Source organism: Cricetulus griseus (genome assembly GCF_003668045.3).
Source record: "Cricetulus griseus strain 17A/GY chromosome 1 unlocalized genomic scaffold, alternate assembly CriGri-PICRH-1.0 chr1_0, whole genome shotgun sequence".
Taxonomy (NCBI): domain Eukaryota; kingdom Metazoa; phylum Chordata; class Mammalia; order Rodentia; family Cricetidae; genus Cricetulus; species Cricetulus griseus.
Genome location: NW_023276806.1, coordinates 249,868,669 through 249,886,113, shown reverse-complemented (window position 1 = coordinate 249,886,113; position 17,445 = coordinate 249,868,669). Strand labels below are relative to the sequence as shown.

At 41.1% G+C, this 17,445-nt stretch overlaps 1 protein-coding gene across 1 annotated transcript in view; it reads right to left on the bottom strand.

Moving 5' to 3' along the window:
* Efhb (EF-hand domain family member B) overlaps nt 1-17,445 on the bottom strand; it is a 63,911-nt gene that overhangs the window by 14,914 nt on the left and 31,552 nt on the right. Inside the window, 4 exon segments of the mRNA XM_027394573.2 lie at nt 285-439; nt 2,222-2,289; nt 2,878-2,961; nt 9,426-9,555. Coding sequence (XP_027250374.1) covers nt 285-439; nt 2,222-2,289; nt 2,878-2,961; nt 9,426-9,555 — 437 coding nt within the window.

The following is a 17,445-nucleotide window of genomic DNA, read 5'->3' as shown; positions in this document are numbered from 1 at the left end:
TTAAATATAAGATGACTATCCAGTGTCCCCCCGCCCCAGAGATCTACAGAGCTACACTTGCCCTTGTTCTCAGACACTGAGATTTTCTCAGTTCTACCTATGTGTAGGACAAAAGTAGTCATTGACCATGCTTAAAACCACAATCACGGATGTGTTTCAACTAAACTTCACTTACAAGGACAGTAATGAGCTGGATATGACCCTCAGGCCATAGTTTAATGACCCCCATATGCCCCAGTCTGCTAGAATTTATCTATGTATCATAAATCCCTCGTTCTACTGGCCTTGTCATAGTGCCTGAAAGCCGACAGCAAAGTGTCAAAGTGCTGGTAATTAAATTTTTTCAAGTGGTGGCGGGCAGCTGCGATCAGGGCTCGCTGGCGGTCTTTCCCACGAAGATATTCACCTGGGAGTCTGTAATGGATGAGATCACCAACTCCTATTGAAGAAAGAAATTGTCTTGCATGTGAATTTAAAATATAGCCATAGTGATTCCAGAGAGAGAGAGGCAGAGAAAGACAAAGGCAGGGAGACCTAGCAACCTTTGGAAATGAAAAAACAAAAACCAGTCATAGTAATGCTGGCACTTTCCCACCCCTGGTTTTGTAGACAAGGTCTCATGAACTCAGGCTGGCCTCATTGAACTCATGCCAATCCTCTCAGTTTCCTAAATGCTGGGATTACAGGAGTGCACACCACACTCACTCTGACACTATTATGCAGAAAGCTTCTGTGTGTTAAAAAAAAAAGTGTATAAACCAATTGACTCATAAAAGTTAGTGTTTCTATTTATTTGGTTTTTTAATGAGGGTGTAAGGCATGCACGGGTATATACGGGTATGCACATTCATAAACATGCACGCAAGAGGCCAGAGAAGAACTTCAGGTGTCTTCGTCATTTTCCACTTACTGACTTAAGCCAAGGTCTTTCAGTGGGCAGGCAGCTCATATTTTCAGGACAGCTGTCAATAAGCTTCTAACACCTACTTAGCTCTGACCCGAAATGCTGGAGTTACATATGTATAGAGCTATTCCTGGCTTTTTATATAGGCTCTAGGGATTCAAACTCAGTCCTCGGGCTTATACAGCAAGCATTCTTACTACTGAGCCCTTTCCCCACCCCCAAGTCTCTGCTCATAAAAACATCTATGGCATTGTAGATTGTACCTGTAATCTCAGCACTGAAGAGGATAAAGGAAGATCACTAGCTCAAAGCCAGCCTAGATCACACACTGAAATTCAAGCTAGACTTAGTTGCACAGTAAGATCCTATCTCAGAATACAAAAAAGGAAATCAATCAGACCCAATATGCTAATAAACACTAGTGTGCTTCTTCCCTTGTGAAGTATATCCCTAGATTATGTTTACAGTGATGAGGATTCCACCAATGGCCACAGCATGTTAGGCAAGTATTGTACCCTGAGCTCTAGCTCCAGGCCTTTCTGTTCTTTATAATTTATAAAAACAAAGACTGCTCTATCCAACAGTGGAGCATACACCTACCTTATCCTGGCTAATGTTTTGTCAACTTGACACAAGCTAGAGGAAACATCCTGAGAAAATGCCTCCCTCAGACTGACATGTAGGAAAGCCACTTTCTTGATTGGTGATTAGTGTGGGAGTGTAAGTACAATAATGAAATTAAATAAAAAGCTGCCTTATCTCACTAAGTTTGCTTAATAAGTTTATGTTTCTTTTCTAAGTAAAAGCCCACTTACAGTATTAATGATAAGGCCTTTAAATTGTATTAATTCAAACAACAACATAAAAAATCATTCTTATATACCATTAATAGTATAAAGCTTCAGCACTTTAGCATCAGACCCTTTGAGACATAGCTCAGTGATAGAGTGCTGTATCTCGCATGCACTAGGGCCTGGGTCCAACCTCAGCACTATAAAAAAAAGTACACGTGTATCTGTGTCCATGGTGAAAGTAACAGCATAGCTTTCTGGAGGTGTTTTCAACAGTTTATTTAGCCTGCGCCCAGGTGCAGCACACTGAGCAGTAACAAGACCCCAGCACCTGCAGCCCTCTAGGGGGACTGGTGGAAAGGGATTATTTCATATATTTCAATACAGGCTAAAAGCATGTGGGTTAAGAGAAAAGGAGACTCTCAGAAAGAAAGTCATACCCAGGGCCAGGTGTGGGCTTCTCTATGAAAGCTACTCCTTTTATGGGGATGTGTTTATTTGTCAAGAAGAAAATTCACATATTTACCATATTCCTCAGGTTTGAGGCAAGCTCCAAATGTGTGGCCTGGGGCAATGTTCATAGTTTCTGCAATGCTATGGGAGAAAACAGACTCCTTGGTTAAATTTTCCACCACCTGAAGCTGAAAACTACATGTTTGCTTTAGGCCCTTAACAACCCACAGACTCTCTCCTATAGACATACTGAAAAACCAAAGGGAAGACACAAGAATCTGGTGTCTATCTACATTAACAATGGCTGAAGGTTTTCCCTGCAGACCACTCCAGAGATGGGGGGGAGGAAGGAAGGGAGGAGGGAAGGGATTCAAAACTGGCAAAAATCCTCCCTCCCTCTTCTGCAAATATGTACAGGTCCACTGATCTCCTGGGAGCCCAAACACTGTAGGCAGTGACAGTGCTCCATTAATAAACAATAGAGGAATAATTTTTCTTATTCAATATAAGCAATCTAGTAAAATGCAAACCAACATTTGGTTTTTCAATGTAGCCCATGTTGGCATCCAATTCAAAAATATAGCTAAGTGTGACCTTGAGCTCCTGGTCCTCCTACTCTCCTTTCCAGTACTAAAGTCACAGGAATGTGCCACCAAATCTACCCAGATGAACAGAGAGTCATTCAATGTAGAAGCAAGACAGCTGACACGGCCTCAAGCTCAAACTCACGGGTCTAAAACTCTTCCAACTTTGTGTTGAAACTTTTCTTTGAAGTCATCAAATCTTTTGGATGTAATTTTAGCTCCTCTTTCCCTACAAAATGAGAAAATTGTCACATATCTTTATTGTTAAAATGTCATTGGCTACAAAATACTCACATAGTAAAAAAGTATCAACTGTGCTTTCAATGAACAAGTCTCAAAAGACATTCCATGTTTAACGCTACATGTAATGATGTAGTGTTAAACATGCTCTATAATAAAAATACATTTGGTAGATATTAGATAGCAAATAAAGTGAGTATGACCTATTCAAGATAAGGGTTGAGGGGGAGCTTTTTATAGTAGATATAAGGGAGAGTACAGACAGAGGCATATGGAAGAGTCCAGAACAGGGAGAGAATGTAGTGGACTAAACATGACCCATAGATTGAACAGATCCATGAGAGGAGACAGAGAGAGGGAAGAGAAAGAGTTCAGGTAAAGGAAACCAAGTCAGAGGGCCAAGAGAGAGGGGGTCACAAAAGCACATGGCCAAAATGGTAGGGCTATATAGAAAGCAAAAGCTGGGGCAAGGGAAGCCCATGGGCTGGAGAAGTTTAGAGTTGGGAGTGGGTGAGAAGAGCTAAGAGGAGACTCAGATACTGAGTCAACCTGGAGGCCCTAAGATACCTTGGTAGGCTAATGGGTACCACAGTTAGCCACTTGTTCCTTTTTCTTTTGAACCTGACAGTCTGGAGATACAGTTCAGTGGAAGAACATTTGCCTAGCATGGAGTTCAATACTTAACACAAGAAAGGGGGGAGCAAGCAAAAGGAAACACTTTGGCAATTATGAATCAAAAATACAAAAATGTTTTCCAAAGAGGGAGAATATAGATATATGATATGAGAAAAGGTACTCTCCACTTATATATACCATCAAAGCTCCTTTTATGTAGAGATATCTCAAATAAGAATATTAAAACAAATAGTGAACTCCACTTCAGGTCTAACCATATACTGCCTTAGCCCTATGCCACTTAGAATGTTAAAATAATAATGAACCTTTTTTTGATTTTTTGAGACAGGGTTTCTTTGTGTAGCCCTGGCTGTCCTGGAACTCACTTTGTAGACCAGATTGGCCTTGAACTCACAGACATCGACTTGAGTCTGACTCCTGAGTGCTGGAATTAAAGGTGTGGGCCACTACCACCCAGCAATAATGAACTCTTAAGATCTAAGTATATTCTGTTCAACTATGTTCATAGCAGCATCATTTGTAATAGCCAGAACCTGGAAGCATCTTAGATGCCCCTCAACTGAAGAGTGGATAGAGAAAATGTGGTACATTTACACAATGGAGTACTACTCAGCAGAAAAAAAAAATAAATGGAATCTTGAAATTCACAGGCAAATGGATGATGGCACTAGAAGAGACCATTCTGAGTGAGGAAACCCAGTCACAAAAAAAAGACAAACATGGTATGTACTCACTCATATATGGATTTTAGACATGGAGCAGGGGATTGCCAGCCTACAATCACACTGTCAGAGAGTCTAGAAAACAGGGAGGACCCTAAGAGAGATATGCATGGTACCCCGGAGAAGGAGAAGGGGACAGGATCTCCCGAGCGGATTGGGAGCATAGAAGGAGGGTTAGAGTTAGATGAGACTGATGACTATCTTATAAGCCATCCTAGAGTCTTCATCCAGTGACTGATGTAAACAGAGGCAGACACCCACAGCTAAACACTGAACTGAACTCTGGAATCCAGTTGCAAAGAGGCAGGAGTGAAGAGCAAAGGGGTCATGACCAGGCTGGTGAAACCCACAGAAACAACTGACCTGAACAATGGGGAGCTCATGGACCCCAAACTGATGGCTAAGAGACAAGCATGGGACAGACCCCCTGAATGTGGTTGTCACTGAGGAGGCCTCGGCAATCTATGGGGCATCTGGTAGTAGATCAGTACTTATCCGTGGCATAGGAGTGGACTTTGGGAGCCCATTCCACGTAGAGGGATACTCTCTCAGCCTGGACACATGGGGGAGGACCTAGGCCCTGCCCTGGATGATACAACAGATTTTGGGGGGGGTCCCCGTGGAAGGACTCACCCTCCCTGGGGAGCAGAGGGGGGATGGGATGGAAGGTTGGAGATTGGAGGTGGGAGGAAGGGAGGGAGAAGGAGCTGGGATTGACATGTGAAGCAGACTTGTTTCTAATTTAAATAAAAATAAATTTTAAAAAAAGATCTAAGTGTACACATCCTTACTCCTAGTCCAGTTATAAAGTGCTTATTTCAAAGAATGTCATTAAGAAAACTATAAAAAGCTTACATAAAAATGTCTTGGGAGCACATTCATACAACAAGGACATCTGTTCAATGATGTTCATAGCAGCACTATTTGTGATAGCCAGAAACTGGAAGCAGCCTAGATGTCCCTCTACCAAAGAATGGATAGAGAAAATGTGGTACATTTACACAATGGAGTACTACTCAGCAGGAAAAAAACAATTGAATCTTGAAATTTGCAGGAAAATGGTTGGAATTAGAAGAAACCATTCTGAGCGAGGTAACCCAATCACAAAAAGACAAACATGGTATGTACTCATTCATGTGTGGATTTTAGACATAGAGTAAAGGATTACCAGCCTACAATCCACACTGCCAGAGAAACTAGTAAACAAGGAGGACCCTAAAAGAGACAAACATTGTCCCCTGGAGAAGGGGAAAGGTCACAATCCCCTGAGCAAATTGAGAGCATAGGAAGAGGGGGGAGGGAGCTACGAGAATGAGAAGAGAAGAAGAGGAAGGATGCAGAGGTCACGAGGGAGCAGAAAGGTTGAGTCAGGTGAAGAATAGAAGAAAGGGTATGGGATAGGTAGGGTTCTAGTTGGGGGGGGTGGTAGGGGAGGACAGGAGGGAGAAGGGAACTGGGATTGTCATGTAAATCAATTTTGTTTCTAACTCAAATTAAAAAATGATAAAAAAAAATATGTCTTGGGGACAAGCTCACCTTAGGATACCCACACATATCATACCCACACTAAATAAATGTTTAAAGAAAAACACATTTGCTTCCTTGCAAAACCTTAGGACCCATGCTTTTACTTTGTGTGCTGTTGTCCTACTCAATGCCCCCTCAGGTCCTTCATCTCATTTACTGGAGGAAAAGGAAAGAGAGAAGAAGTTCCTTAGCAATCCTTTTCAGTAGTACTTCAGAAGCCACCAAGTCATATATATAAATATTGTAAAGAGACTTAAGATGATTTCTTGAGAAGGCCACGCCCACCTGGATGTGTACTACCTTCCTTTCTGATGTGGCTCTCTTTCTCCTAACCATGACTGTGTTTATGTTAAATAGAGGAGCTCAGAGCATCAAAGCAGGAGGATCTGGGTTCAGATTCCAAACAGCCACATAGAAAACCTGAGTCTGGCCATAAGTGCCTTCAATGAACATTGAACAGGGGGTAGGGAGGCAGATCCCACTGGACAGCTAGTCTGCCAAAAAATGGTAAGTGAAAGACACTGTCTTGGGAGCGTAAAGTGGAGAGTGACAGGAGATGATAGCTGACAATGTCCTCTGACCTGCAATGCACTTGGACAGTTTTGCACTTACACTACACATGTGCATACACACACACACACCACATAAATACCACAATTTTTAAATGTTTTAATCTCTTGGAATAAGCTCAAACTCTGCTTCTCATACCGAATCACCCTGAAATTCTTTTCTGTAGCAATGTCAGATGCACCTTCTCTCAGAAAAGAAACCCTCAGGCTGATAATGTGTGTCTGTGTGGAGCTAGACCCCTCCCATCCCCACCATGTTTATGCCCTTTTGTCTCCATCTAAGAATCAGTAACAAGGAGGCATCCCACACTGTCTTTTAAAATACATGAAGCAGGGCTAGAGAGATAGCTCTGGGTTAAGACAACTTGTTTCTCTTTTAGAGGCCCCAGGTTCAGTTCCCAGAACCCACCCAGGAGCTCACAACTGTCTGTAACTCCAATTTTCAGGCATCTAAAGCCTTTTTCTGCCCTCTGTGAACACTACACACACATGGTACACGGGCATACACACAGGCAAAACACCAATATACATATAAAATAATGCTAATAAAAAACATTTTTAATGTAAAAAGCTAGATTGGTGGAGCAGTCATCAGTTAGTCAGGAGGCTATGACAGTGAGACCCGTCAACCCAAGAGACAGGAGGAGCAAAGGCCATCTAAGAAAAAGAAAGCAGAAAAGTATGTGCACTTCTATCTCACACACAGACAGACAGACACACACTCTCACATACACACACACACACACACACACACACACACACACACACACACACACAAACACACACACACACACACATTGGGCTGAGGAAATCACTCAGCTGTTAAACAATTTGCTGCACAAACTCCAAGCTGGCGCTCTGGTGCTTGGAATGCACAAGCTGGCGTTGCCTATCACACTGGTGTCTGAAGGGAGACACAGGGTCTAGGGTCTCTAACGTAGACTAGCTGGAAAAACTAACCATCTTGAGCACCCAGTCTCAAAAATAAGGACAAAGGGTAATCAAAGAATATCACCACCATTACCCTGAGGCACATATGCACACACATACATGTGCACTCCTCACATATACATGTGTGACACACACATACACAAGAAAGGAAGGATGAAAAAACTGACTTGCCTAGCTTAGTGTGTGTGTGTGTGTGTGTGTGTGTGTGTGTGTGTAAGGATACATAACTCAGTGGTTCATGAAACATTATACTCTCATTAGTTATAATAGAAAAATACAAATATCCAGTCATGACTGGTGATTACAAACCGCCTTGCATACATTTTAGGTTCTGGTTATGAGTGCTAAGTAATGTTTCATAGTAACTTCTTAGTAAGGCTACAAAATGGGGTGACAGTCTGGTGAGAACTATGCAAAACTCTGCCTGGGGAACCATGCTAAAAAGAAAATGTTAAAGATGGCCAAAGTAAATTGACAGAAGTATGGACTTTTATTGTATTGGTTTTCCGTAGTATGACTGTTACTTCCACAGTCATTATCAAATGAGTAAAATTACAGCACTATTAACTAATGACATTAATAAATTCCGCCACTGAACACAGATCCTTACAGTCCCTCTGCTTTTAATAGCATTTCCTGATTGGTCAAATTCTGGCCTGCAATTCTGAAAAAAGAATACATTTGTGGAAAAATCAAAGCAGAGGTAGGGGCAGCTGCTGAAGCCACCCTGCCAAGGTTCTGGCCTAGCACTAGGACTTCCCCAGCTGCATGACCTTAGACAAACGATTCCCTTCAGAGTATTCATCTATGAACTTAAGTCTCTCTACTTCATGATGTTCAAATTAGGATTAAATGAATAACATAAAGAGTGTTTCAGACTTGGCCTTTTAGCTGAGTGCTATTATTATAGGAACAACACTGGCAGAAGAGTAGGTAGCTGGATGCCTAGCTGCATGCTCCCCGAAGATGGCAGAAAGCAGAGTGAAGCCAGGTCTTCCCTGACACCTGGGAGAGCAGGCCGAGTGTGTGGCCTTCCTATGGATGCTCCACTATGTTACCACAAACAGCTTCAAACAACGGAACTGTGTTCTCTCACAGCTCTGTAGGCAGTTGTGGAATCAGGAGGTGAGTATGCTCACATTTCCTCCAAAAGAGAAACCATTCTTAGTGGTTTCTTGTATCTGTTGGCTGCTGGTATTGCTGGCGTCCTTGGTTGGAACTATCTCCCTCCTGCCTCTGCCTACATCTATCTTCAGAACACCTTCTCTTTTGCATGCCTTTCCTCTTCAGCTTCTAGTCTCCCTCTGAATAACCTGTACCTCATTCTCCTCCTCCTCCTTCTTATTCTTCCTCCTCCCCCTTCCTTCCCTCTTTTTTTATTTTTGATGGAAGAATGTGATGGCTAATTTTGTTTGTCAACTTGACTGAACTAGAATCTACAATACAAACAGCTGACATTCCTGGGACTAACTTTTTTCATCAGATAATTTGAAGCAGGAAGACTTGCCCTAAATCTGGACCACACCCTTCAGGTGGCAGCCAATGTAAAAGAACATGGAAGAAGGAAACTGCTTTTGTCTGCTTGCCCTCACTCTTGCTAGCAACATCGTCTGCTCTGTTGCTGCTGTATTCCTTCAGTGGTACTAGAATCAATATCTTTGGGATTTCAATGCTGACTGAAGATCAGTATCTCTGAAGAAATCCTCCAGGACTCCAGAACCAGATTGCCACGAATCCTAGACTACTATAGGCTTCAGAGTGAATTCCTGTCTCAAACAAAAACAAGTCATGAAGTAATTTCAGAACAGCACAAACAAGAAAACAGTATCATGGCTATCCCTGGAGAAACCACACAGAATGGTGGTGGAAGTAAAGAAATTGTAAGACCTATTTTTTCTATGTTATTTTGGAACATGTTGATGTATTTAATATCTCTTAAAAATAAATAATAATATAAATAATAAAAATAAATTTAAAAATAAATTTTAATTCAGGTGCAAATGCTAATCTCTAAGATTTATTGCTGGACCAGGTATAATCACACTTACATTTGTAGTTCATGGAGCCAATGTAAAGTTTTGGCCATAGTGCGTCCATCATTAAAATGAGGCGTCGGGCCTCCATACAATTTAAATCTTTGAAAACTTTCTGGGTTATACTTTCGGTTCTTTGCTTCTCCTGTGGGTAGTAAGAGCAGGGAAGAAGACTTCTGAGTTAAACATCAAAATAAAACAAAACAAAAAAAAAAACCCTTATCTTAGGGAAGGCACACTAGGTTCTCATTGGCATTGGATGAGTGGGACAAAGACTGTAACTACACCTATATAGGGATCTGTGCAGACTCAGCTACAAATGGCAAAGACCCTCCCCTACACATGCTGCAACACCATGGGATGTTACATACAGAGCTCCTTGTGTTCATGTTTGCCAGGCATTGTGGCTTATGTCTTTAATTTCAGTACACAGAAGCTGAGACAGGACAATGAGTTCCAGGCCTGCCTGGGCCACATAGTGACTGATGAAGAGACTGTCCTGTGTGGTTAACATTTCTAGATTACCTACTGTTATCCATGAGTGCAAGGACTTTTATGCTCTCCAATAACTACCTAGAACAAAAGGAAACTGAGAAAGCAAACCCTGTTACAATAGCATCGACTAAAAAATACTTAGAAATAAACTTGATTTTTTTGGTTGGCTGGTTGGTTGGTTGGTTGATTGGTTGGCTGGTTGGTTGGTTGGTTGCAGTTGAAGCTCAAATGGTTAGCCCTGCACATACTAGGAAAACTCTCTACCACTAAGCTACATCCCAAGCCATTGTTTATCTGAGATATGGTCTCACTATGTTGTCCAGGATGGCCTCAAATTCACAGGCTAAAGAGATCATCCTATCCCATCCTCATCATGGCTGAGGCAAGAGGCCCCACACTACCACACTTGGCACTTAGGAATAAATTTAGTAGAGAAGGTGAAAGTCTTGAACACTGAAAACTACAGAACACTATGGAGAGAAACTTTTAAAAGGCACAAAAGGAAGGATATTCTTTGTTCATGCATCAGCAAACTTGATAACATTAAAATACCCACACTGGAACAGCTGAAATAATGGATATAGGTGCCTGCTACAAAACTTGGGTTTGATTCAGGGATATATAAGGTGGAAGGAGAAATGCAACTTGGAAAAGTTATCTCCTCTCTCTCTCTTTCTTTCTCTCTCTCTCTCTCTCTCTCTCTCTCTCTCTCTCTCTCTCTCTCTCTCTCTCACACACACACACACACACACACACACACACCTCCCATGCTCATGAATAGGTAATAGCAATATAGAGAAATAGTCATCTTACCAAAAGCAATCTACAAATTCAATGCAATGCCCATCAAAATTCCAACATAATTTTTCACAGATCGTGAAAGGATAACTTTCAGACTCACATGGAAACACACATACACACACACACACACACACACACACACACACACACACACACACACGCAAAATCAGGATATCTAAAGCAACCCTAAATAATGAAAGAACTTCTAGGAGTATCACCACCCCCAATTTCAAGTTGTACTACAGAGCTAAAGTAATGAAAATCAGCATGGCATTGGCATAAAAACAGACACATTGGTTAATGGAATTGTTTTAAAGACCCAGATATAAGACCACGTATTTTTGGACACCAGATATTTGATAAAGAAGCCAGAAATACACATGAAGAAAAAGAGACAGCATCTTCAACAAATTGTGCTGGTCAAACTGGATGACTGCATATCAAAAATGAAAATAGATTCTTATGTATCACTCTGAATAAAACTCAACTTCAAATGCATTGAGGCCAGATTCCCTGAACAGACAAAAGAGAAAGTAAGAAATAGTCTTGAAGTTCTTGGCACAGGAAAACACTTTCTGAATAGGAAAAGACTGCCTGAACAGAACACTGATAGCAAGGCACCAAAAACAACAATTAATAAATGACACTTCAAGAAACCAGAAATCTTCGGTATGGTGAGGATACCATCATTCAGACAAAATGGCAGGCTACACAATAGGAAAAGACCTTCTTTACCTATTACAACAACAGATTTAGGTCAATAGCTAAAATATATAAAGAACTAAAAAACAGGAAAACAAGGAAACAAATAACCCAATGAAAAACTGAACTACAGAAGTAAGCACAGAGTTCCTAAAAGATGAAACACAAATAGCTGAGAAACAAAGAAACATTTAACATCCTTAGTCATCAGGAAAATGTAAATCAAAATTACTTTGAGATTCTATCTTATAAATGTTAGAATGGCCAAGATCAATAAAAACATGACAGCTCATGCTGACTAGTCATTGTACAGTAAGGGGTAAAGATATGGGGAAAGGGAAACACCTATTGCTGATGGTAGTGCAAACTTGAATAGCCACTATGGAAATCAGTGTGGTAGTTCCTTGGAAAGCTGGAATAGATTTATCTTTAGATCCAGTTGTACAACTCTTGGGCATATACACAAAGGACTCTATAACCTACTACAAAGGCACTTACCATTTTCATTGATGCTCTATTCATAATAGCCAGAAGGTGGAAACAGCCTATATGTCCATCAATGGATGAATGGATAAAGAAATATAGCACATTTACACAATGGGAGATTACTCAGCTATTTAAAAAAAATGAAATCATGAAATTCTAAAGTAGATGAGTGGAGCTAGAAAAAATTATCCTGACTGAGGTAACATAGATCCCAAAAGATAAATATGCTATGTATTCACTTATTTATGGATGTTAGCAGTTAAGTCTTTAATAATTGGTTACTATCCATAAAATCACTGAGATTAGGTATAGACTAAAGGACTGAGGGGAGGGAAGGATCTCTCAAGGAAGTGAAAATCAAATATATAGTTATTCACAGACAAAGGGTGATCTGAATGGGAGAATTAAAGGGAGACAGTGAGGAAAGAGGTGGTTAAGGGAAGGAAAACTGAAACTAAGGGCCATTTGAAGGGTCATATGGAAACCTAATACCATAGAAGCTTCTTGAAAAAATACATATATGAAAGAAATGCAAATGGAATCACCAGATACTGGAGAAGACAGTGCCCCAACTGGACTTTTCTTGTCACCAAATGAAGCCTTCAGTGTCAGGGATGGGTTACATCTAGTTGAGTTGTTGGCCAAAGGGGTCCCAAGAAACCACCAAACAAACCAGGCTATTGCCAAGGCTACAGGTTGCTCTCCATAAACTGATGGTAAAGACCTATTGCTGAAGACAACAGGAACACAACTCACTGAACATGGAGAAGAGGTGCTTGTGACTACCTAGAGCCTTTACCCCTTCATGGTCTTAGAAGGTACTCTGCATGATATCAAAGGACAAAGGAAAACACCAGCTGAGCTACAAACCCTGAGATCTACTATGGTGACCTACCTGTGTGATACACTGGTGCAATAGTGACACAGTGTTGTGGGAGTAACCACTATCTGATTGAATTTAAGCCCATTCCATGCAAATCATGCCTAACATTGTTAAAGTGGCCAAAAACCTGAGATAGGCTATCGGCCTAGGAGAAAACCAAATATTATTCTGCCAAAGAAATATAACAATAAAATGGCCCCTAATGACATTTGATATATCCATAGATTAGTATCTCACTCAGCCATCATCAGAGAAGCTTCCCCTTGCAGTAGATGGGATCCAATATGGAGACCCACAAATGGACAATGTGCAGAGAGTGAGACTGTGAAACACTCAGGTCTACATGGGATGTCTTCATCAAACCCTTCCCCTGACAGCTCAGGGACCTATGCAGTAGAGGAAGCTGAAAGATTGTAAGAGTCAGAGGGGATGAAGGACATCAAGGAAACAGTATCTTCTAGACACCACAGGACTGATGCACATGTGAACTCACAGAGACTGTGACAACATGCACAAGGCCTGTACAAATTCAAACCAGATAGGATCCCAGAGCTAAGAGGTAAGTGTAGACATGAGTTCCCATCACTAACCAAGAAATTATCTCAAATGGACAACTACTTGCAAAGGAAAAATTAGCTTTCTCCAATGGAGTCTCACTGGGCATATAAACTACACTTAAAGGCAGGCCCAGCAAAAGATGGCCAAAACAAAATAAACTTAATAATATTTTTGGAGACTTTGTCTCATATTGGTCTGTTTGGGTATTTTTTTTACCTTAGAGTCTTTTTTTGTTGTTGTGAGCCTAGCCTTTAATGGCTGAGCCATCTCTCCAGCCCTTCTTAGAGTCTTTTGCTTGTACATTATGGTCTATGACTTTTTGTTTTATGGGTATATGTGATTCTTTTGCTTTTTTATTTTTTATTTTTTTGCTTTTTTATTTGCCTGTTTTCTAAAGATATAGAGAAAGAAGGCATGGAGTTTAATGGGTGGGGAGGTGTGGATGATCTAGGGGAGGGGATGAAGGGAGAGGGGAAACCATGATCAGAATATGTTATAGGAAATTTTTATTTTCAATAAAAATAGTAGAAATTTTCTGTAGATACTAATATGAAAAATATTACAAAATATTCCATGAGATAAAACAAATCAAGTGGGAGTATATAAAAGTATATATACATATATATTGTACACTAAAGTACACACATAAGTTGGGCATGGTACATATATCTGTAATCTCAGTATTTGGGAAGCTAAAGTAAGAGGATTATGAGTTCAAAGACAGCTATACAGTGAATTTGGGACCAGCCTAAACCACATAGTAACTGCTGTCTCAAAACAGAAAAAGAAAAAAAAAGGAAGAAAAGATTGGAAACAGAAATCTTTTGAATACTATGTATTTTGATATAGTTTGCATTTATACAAGATTTATCTATCATTTCAGTAGTTATTTAAAGTAAGTGTATTTAAAAGATATTGCAGGTCTTATTGTCTCTGAACATTGTCCCTCATGCACTATTTTGAGTTTCATTTATTTGTTTATTTATTAAAACAGGGTCTTACTATGTAGATATGGCTGTCCTGGAAATCACTATATAAACTAGGCTGGCCTTGAACTCAGAGATCCTCCTGCTTCTGCCACCCAAGTGCCGGGATTAAAGGTGTGTGTCACCATGCACAGCTTATTTTTATTATTTTTAATTATGTGTCTATGGGGAATTAAGTGTACATGAAGGCAGGTGTCCCTAGAAGCCAGGAAGGGGTATTGGATCCCCCTGGAACTAGAATTACAAGTGGGTGAGAACTGCCAGATGTGGGGTCTGTGAACCAAACTCTGGCCCTCTGCAAGAGTAGTGCACACCTTTATCCACTGATCCATCTCTCCAGTCCTTAAATAATCTTAAATGTACATCGAATTCCATGAAACCATGAAACGTCATATCCTATTTGTCAAACCTAAGAATTCAATGGATAAGGGCTAGAAAATGCTCAGTTTATCAATTGTGGTTATCTTGGGCTAAATGATACATTTACTTTCTCGGCACCAAAAAAAAAAAAAGTAACTCTGATTATGTAGCTTTCAAAAGGCTATGTACTTTCCATAAAAATCACCAAAATAAAGATAACTTTGAACTCATTATTGTCCATTAGAGCTGTTTTTAATATAGTTTTAATGTGTGTGTGTGTGTGTGTGTGTGTGATGCATTGCATGATGTATGTGCATGTATATGTGCATGTGTTCATTTATGTGGGTGTGCTCTGTCATAGCATGCATGTGGAGGTCACAGGAAAACCTTAGGTTTCATCTTGAGCCTCACTTTCTGCTTCATCTGAAACAGTCTCCCTGCTGTTTTCTGCAACTACATAGCCAGGCTAGCTGGCCTGTGATAGTCCAGGAATTCTCTAGACTGGAGTTACAGACACATATTACTCTGCTCAGCTTTATGAGAGTTCTGAGGACTTAAACACGGTTCCTCATACTTGCGCAGCAAGCACTTTACCCACTCAATGCATTCAGCCCTATTCTAAATATTTTTTTCTTTCTTTATGAATTGAATTTTCTCATTTACATCCCAACCCCAGTTTCCCCTCCTTCCTCTCCTCCCATTCCATCCCACCCCACCCCTGCTTCCTCTCTGATCCCCTCCCCCATCCACTCCTCTTCTGTTTCTGTTCAGTAAGGGACAGACCTGACATGGGTGTCAACAAAACAAGGCATATCAAGGTGAGGTAAGACTAAGCTCCTCCCTTTGTATTAAGGCTGGGTGAGAGGGAGAGAAGAGGAGGGCAGGAGAGAGCAGGAAGATCGAGTCAGGGAAAGAATAGAGGAGAGCAACAAAAGAGATACCTTGATAGAGCTATTATAGGTTTAAAGAGAAATCTGGAACTTGGGAAATGTCCAGAGATCTACAAGGTTGACCCCAACTAACAATCTAAGCAATAGTGGAGAGGCTACCTTAAAAGCCCTTCTCTGATAATGAGATTGATGACTACCTTATATGCCACCCTAGAGCCTTCATCCTGTAGCTGATGGAAGCAGAAGCAGACACACACAGCTAAACACTGAGCTGAACTCTGGAATCCAGTTGCAGAGAGGAAGGAATGATGAGCAAAGGGGTCAAGACCAGGCTGGAGAAACTCAAAGAAACAGCTGACTTGAACATGGGGTTGTTCATGAACCCCAGACTGATAGCAGGGAAACCAGCATAGGACTGTTCCAGACCCCCTGAATGAGGATGGCAGTTTGGAGGTCTGGTTAATCTATGGGGCATCTGGTAGTGGATCAGTATTTATCCCTAGTACACGAATGGACTTTAGGAGCCCAATCCACATAGAGGGATACTCTCTCAGCCTAGACACACCGGGAGGGTCTAGGCCCTGTTCCAAATGATATGATAGACTTTGAATATTCCCCCCATGGAAGGCCTCACCCTCCCTGGGGAGCAGAAAACAGATGGGATAGGGGGCCTGGTGGGGGGCAGAGGAGGAGGGAAGGGAGAGAGAACTGAGATTGACATATGAAAGAATCTTGTTTCTAATTTAATTTTTTTTAAAAAAGGAAAAAAATAAAAGGCTGGGCAAGACAATGGGGAATAGATTCCAAAAAGCCAGTTCAAGTGTTAGGGACATGTCCTGATCCCACTGTAGACCACACAACTGTCGCACATATGTAGAGGGCCTAGGTAATCCCATGTAGGCTCCCTAGCTATTCATCCAGAATCTGTGAGCTTCTATGAGCCCAGGATGAAATACCTTTTAAACATTCATCAGTTCTCACCCCCACACACAAACACACACATACACGGGGGGGGGGGGGAGGGAAGGAGGGAGAGCAGGGGGGCGAGTCATGGTTATCTTTTGCTTTTGTTGTTTGTTATAGGTCATTGTTTTGAATCAGGTTTTTATGTAGCCAAGGATAGCCTAGAAGTCCTGGCATACTCCTCCTACATGAGTCATCATGGCCACCTCCAAATTAAATACTGACACAAGACCAGATATGTGCACAGTTGTATAATCTCATCACTTGAGAGCTAGAGACAAAGGAAGCAGAAGTTCAAGGTAATCTGCAGCTGTGGAGTAAATGAGGCAAAATGTGATTTTCTAACAAGCATGGAGGGAAGGATTAAAAAAGGAAAGAGAGAAAGAGAGGGAGGAGGAGAGGGAGAGAGAGAGAGAGAAAGGCAGTAAGGGAAGCAGAGGGAGATAGATAAGAGAGGAGTCGAAGGCTTAAAAAGAATACTGTGTTACAGTGAGCAAGGACAGTGGCAGTTGGAGGCAGAGGTAGGGACTATTAGGCCTTGGAAACACATTAAGAAGTGTAGGAACACAATTAAGAAAGAGAACTACAGACCAATATCCCTCATGGACATTGATGCAAAAATTCACAATAAAATAATGGCAAATAGAATCCAAGAACACATCAGAGAAATCATCCACCATGATCAAGTAGGCTTCATCCCAGGAATGCAAGGCTGGTTCAATCTACGAAAATCCATCAATATAATCCACCATATAAACAGACTGAAGAAAAACCCACATGATCATCTCACTAGATGCCAAAAAAGCTTTTGACAAAATCCTACACCCCTTCATGATAAAGGTCTTGGGGGAATCAGGGATAACAGGAACATACCTCAACATAATAAAATCAATATACAGCAAGCCAACAGC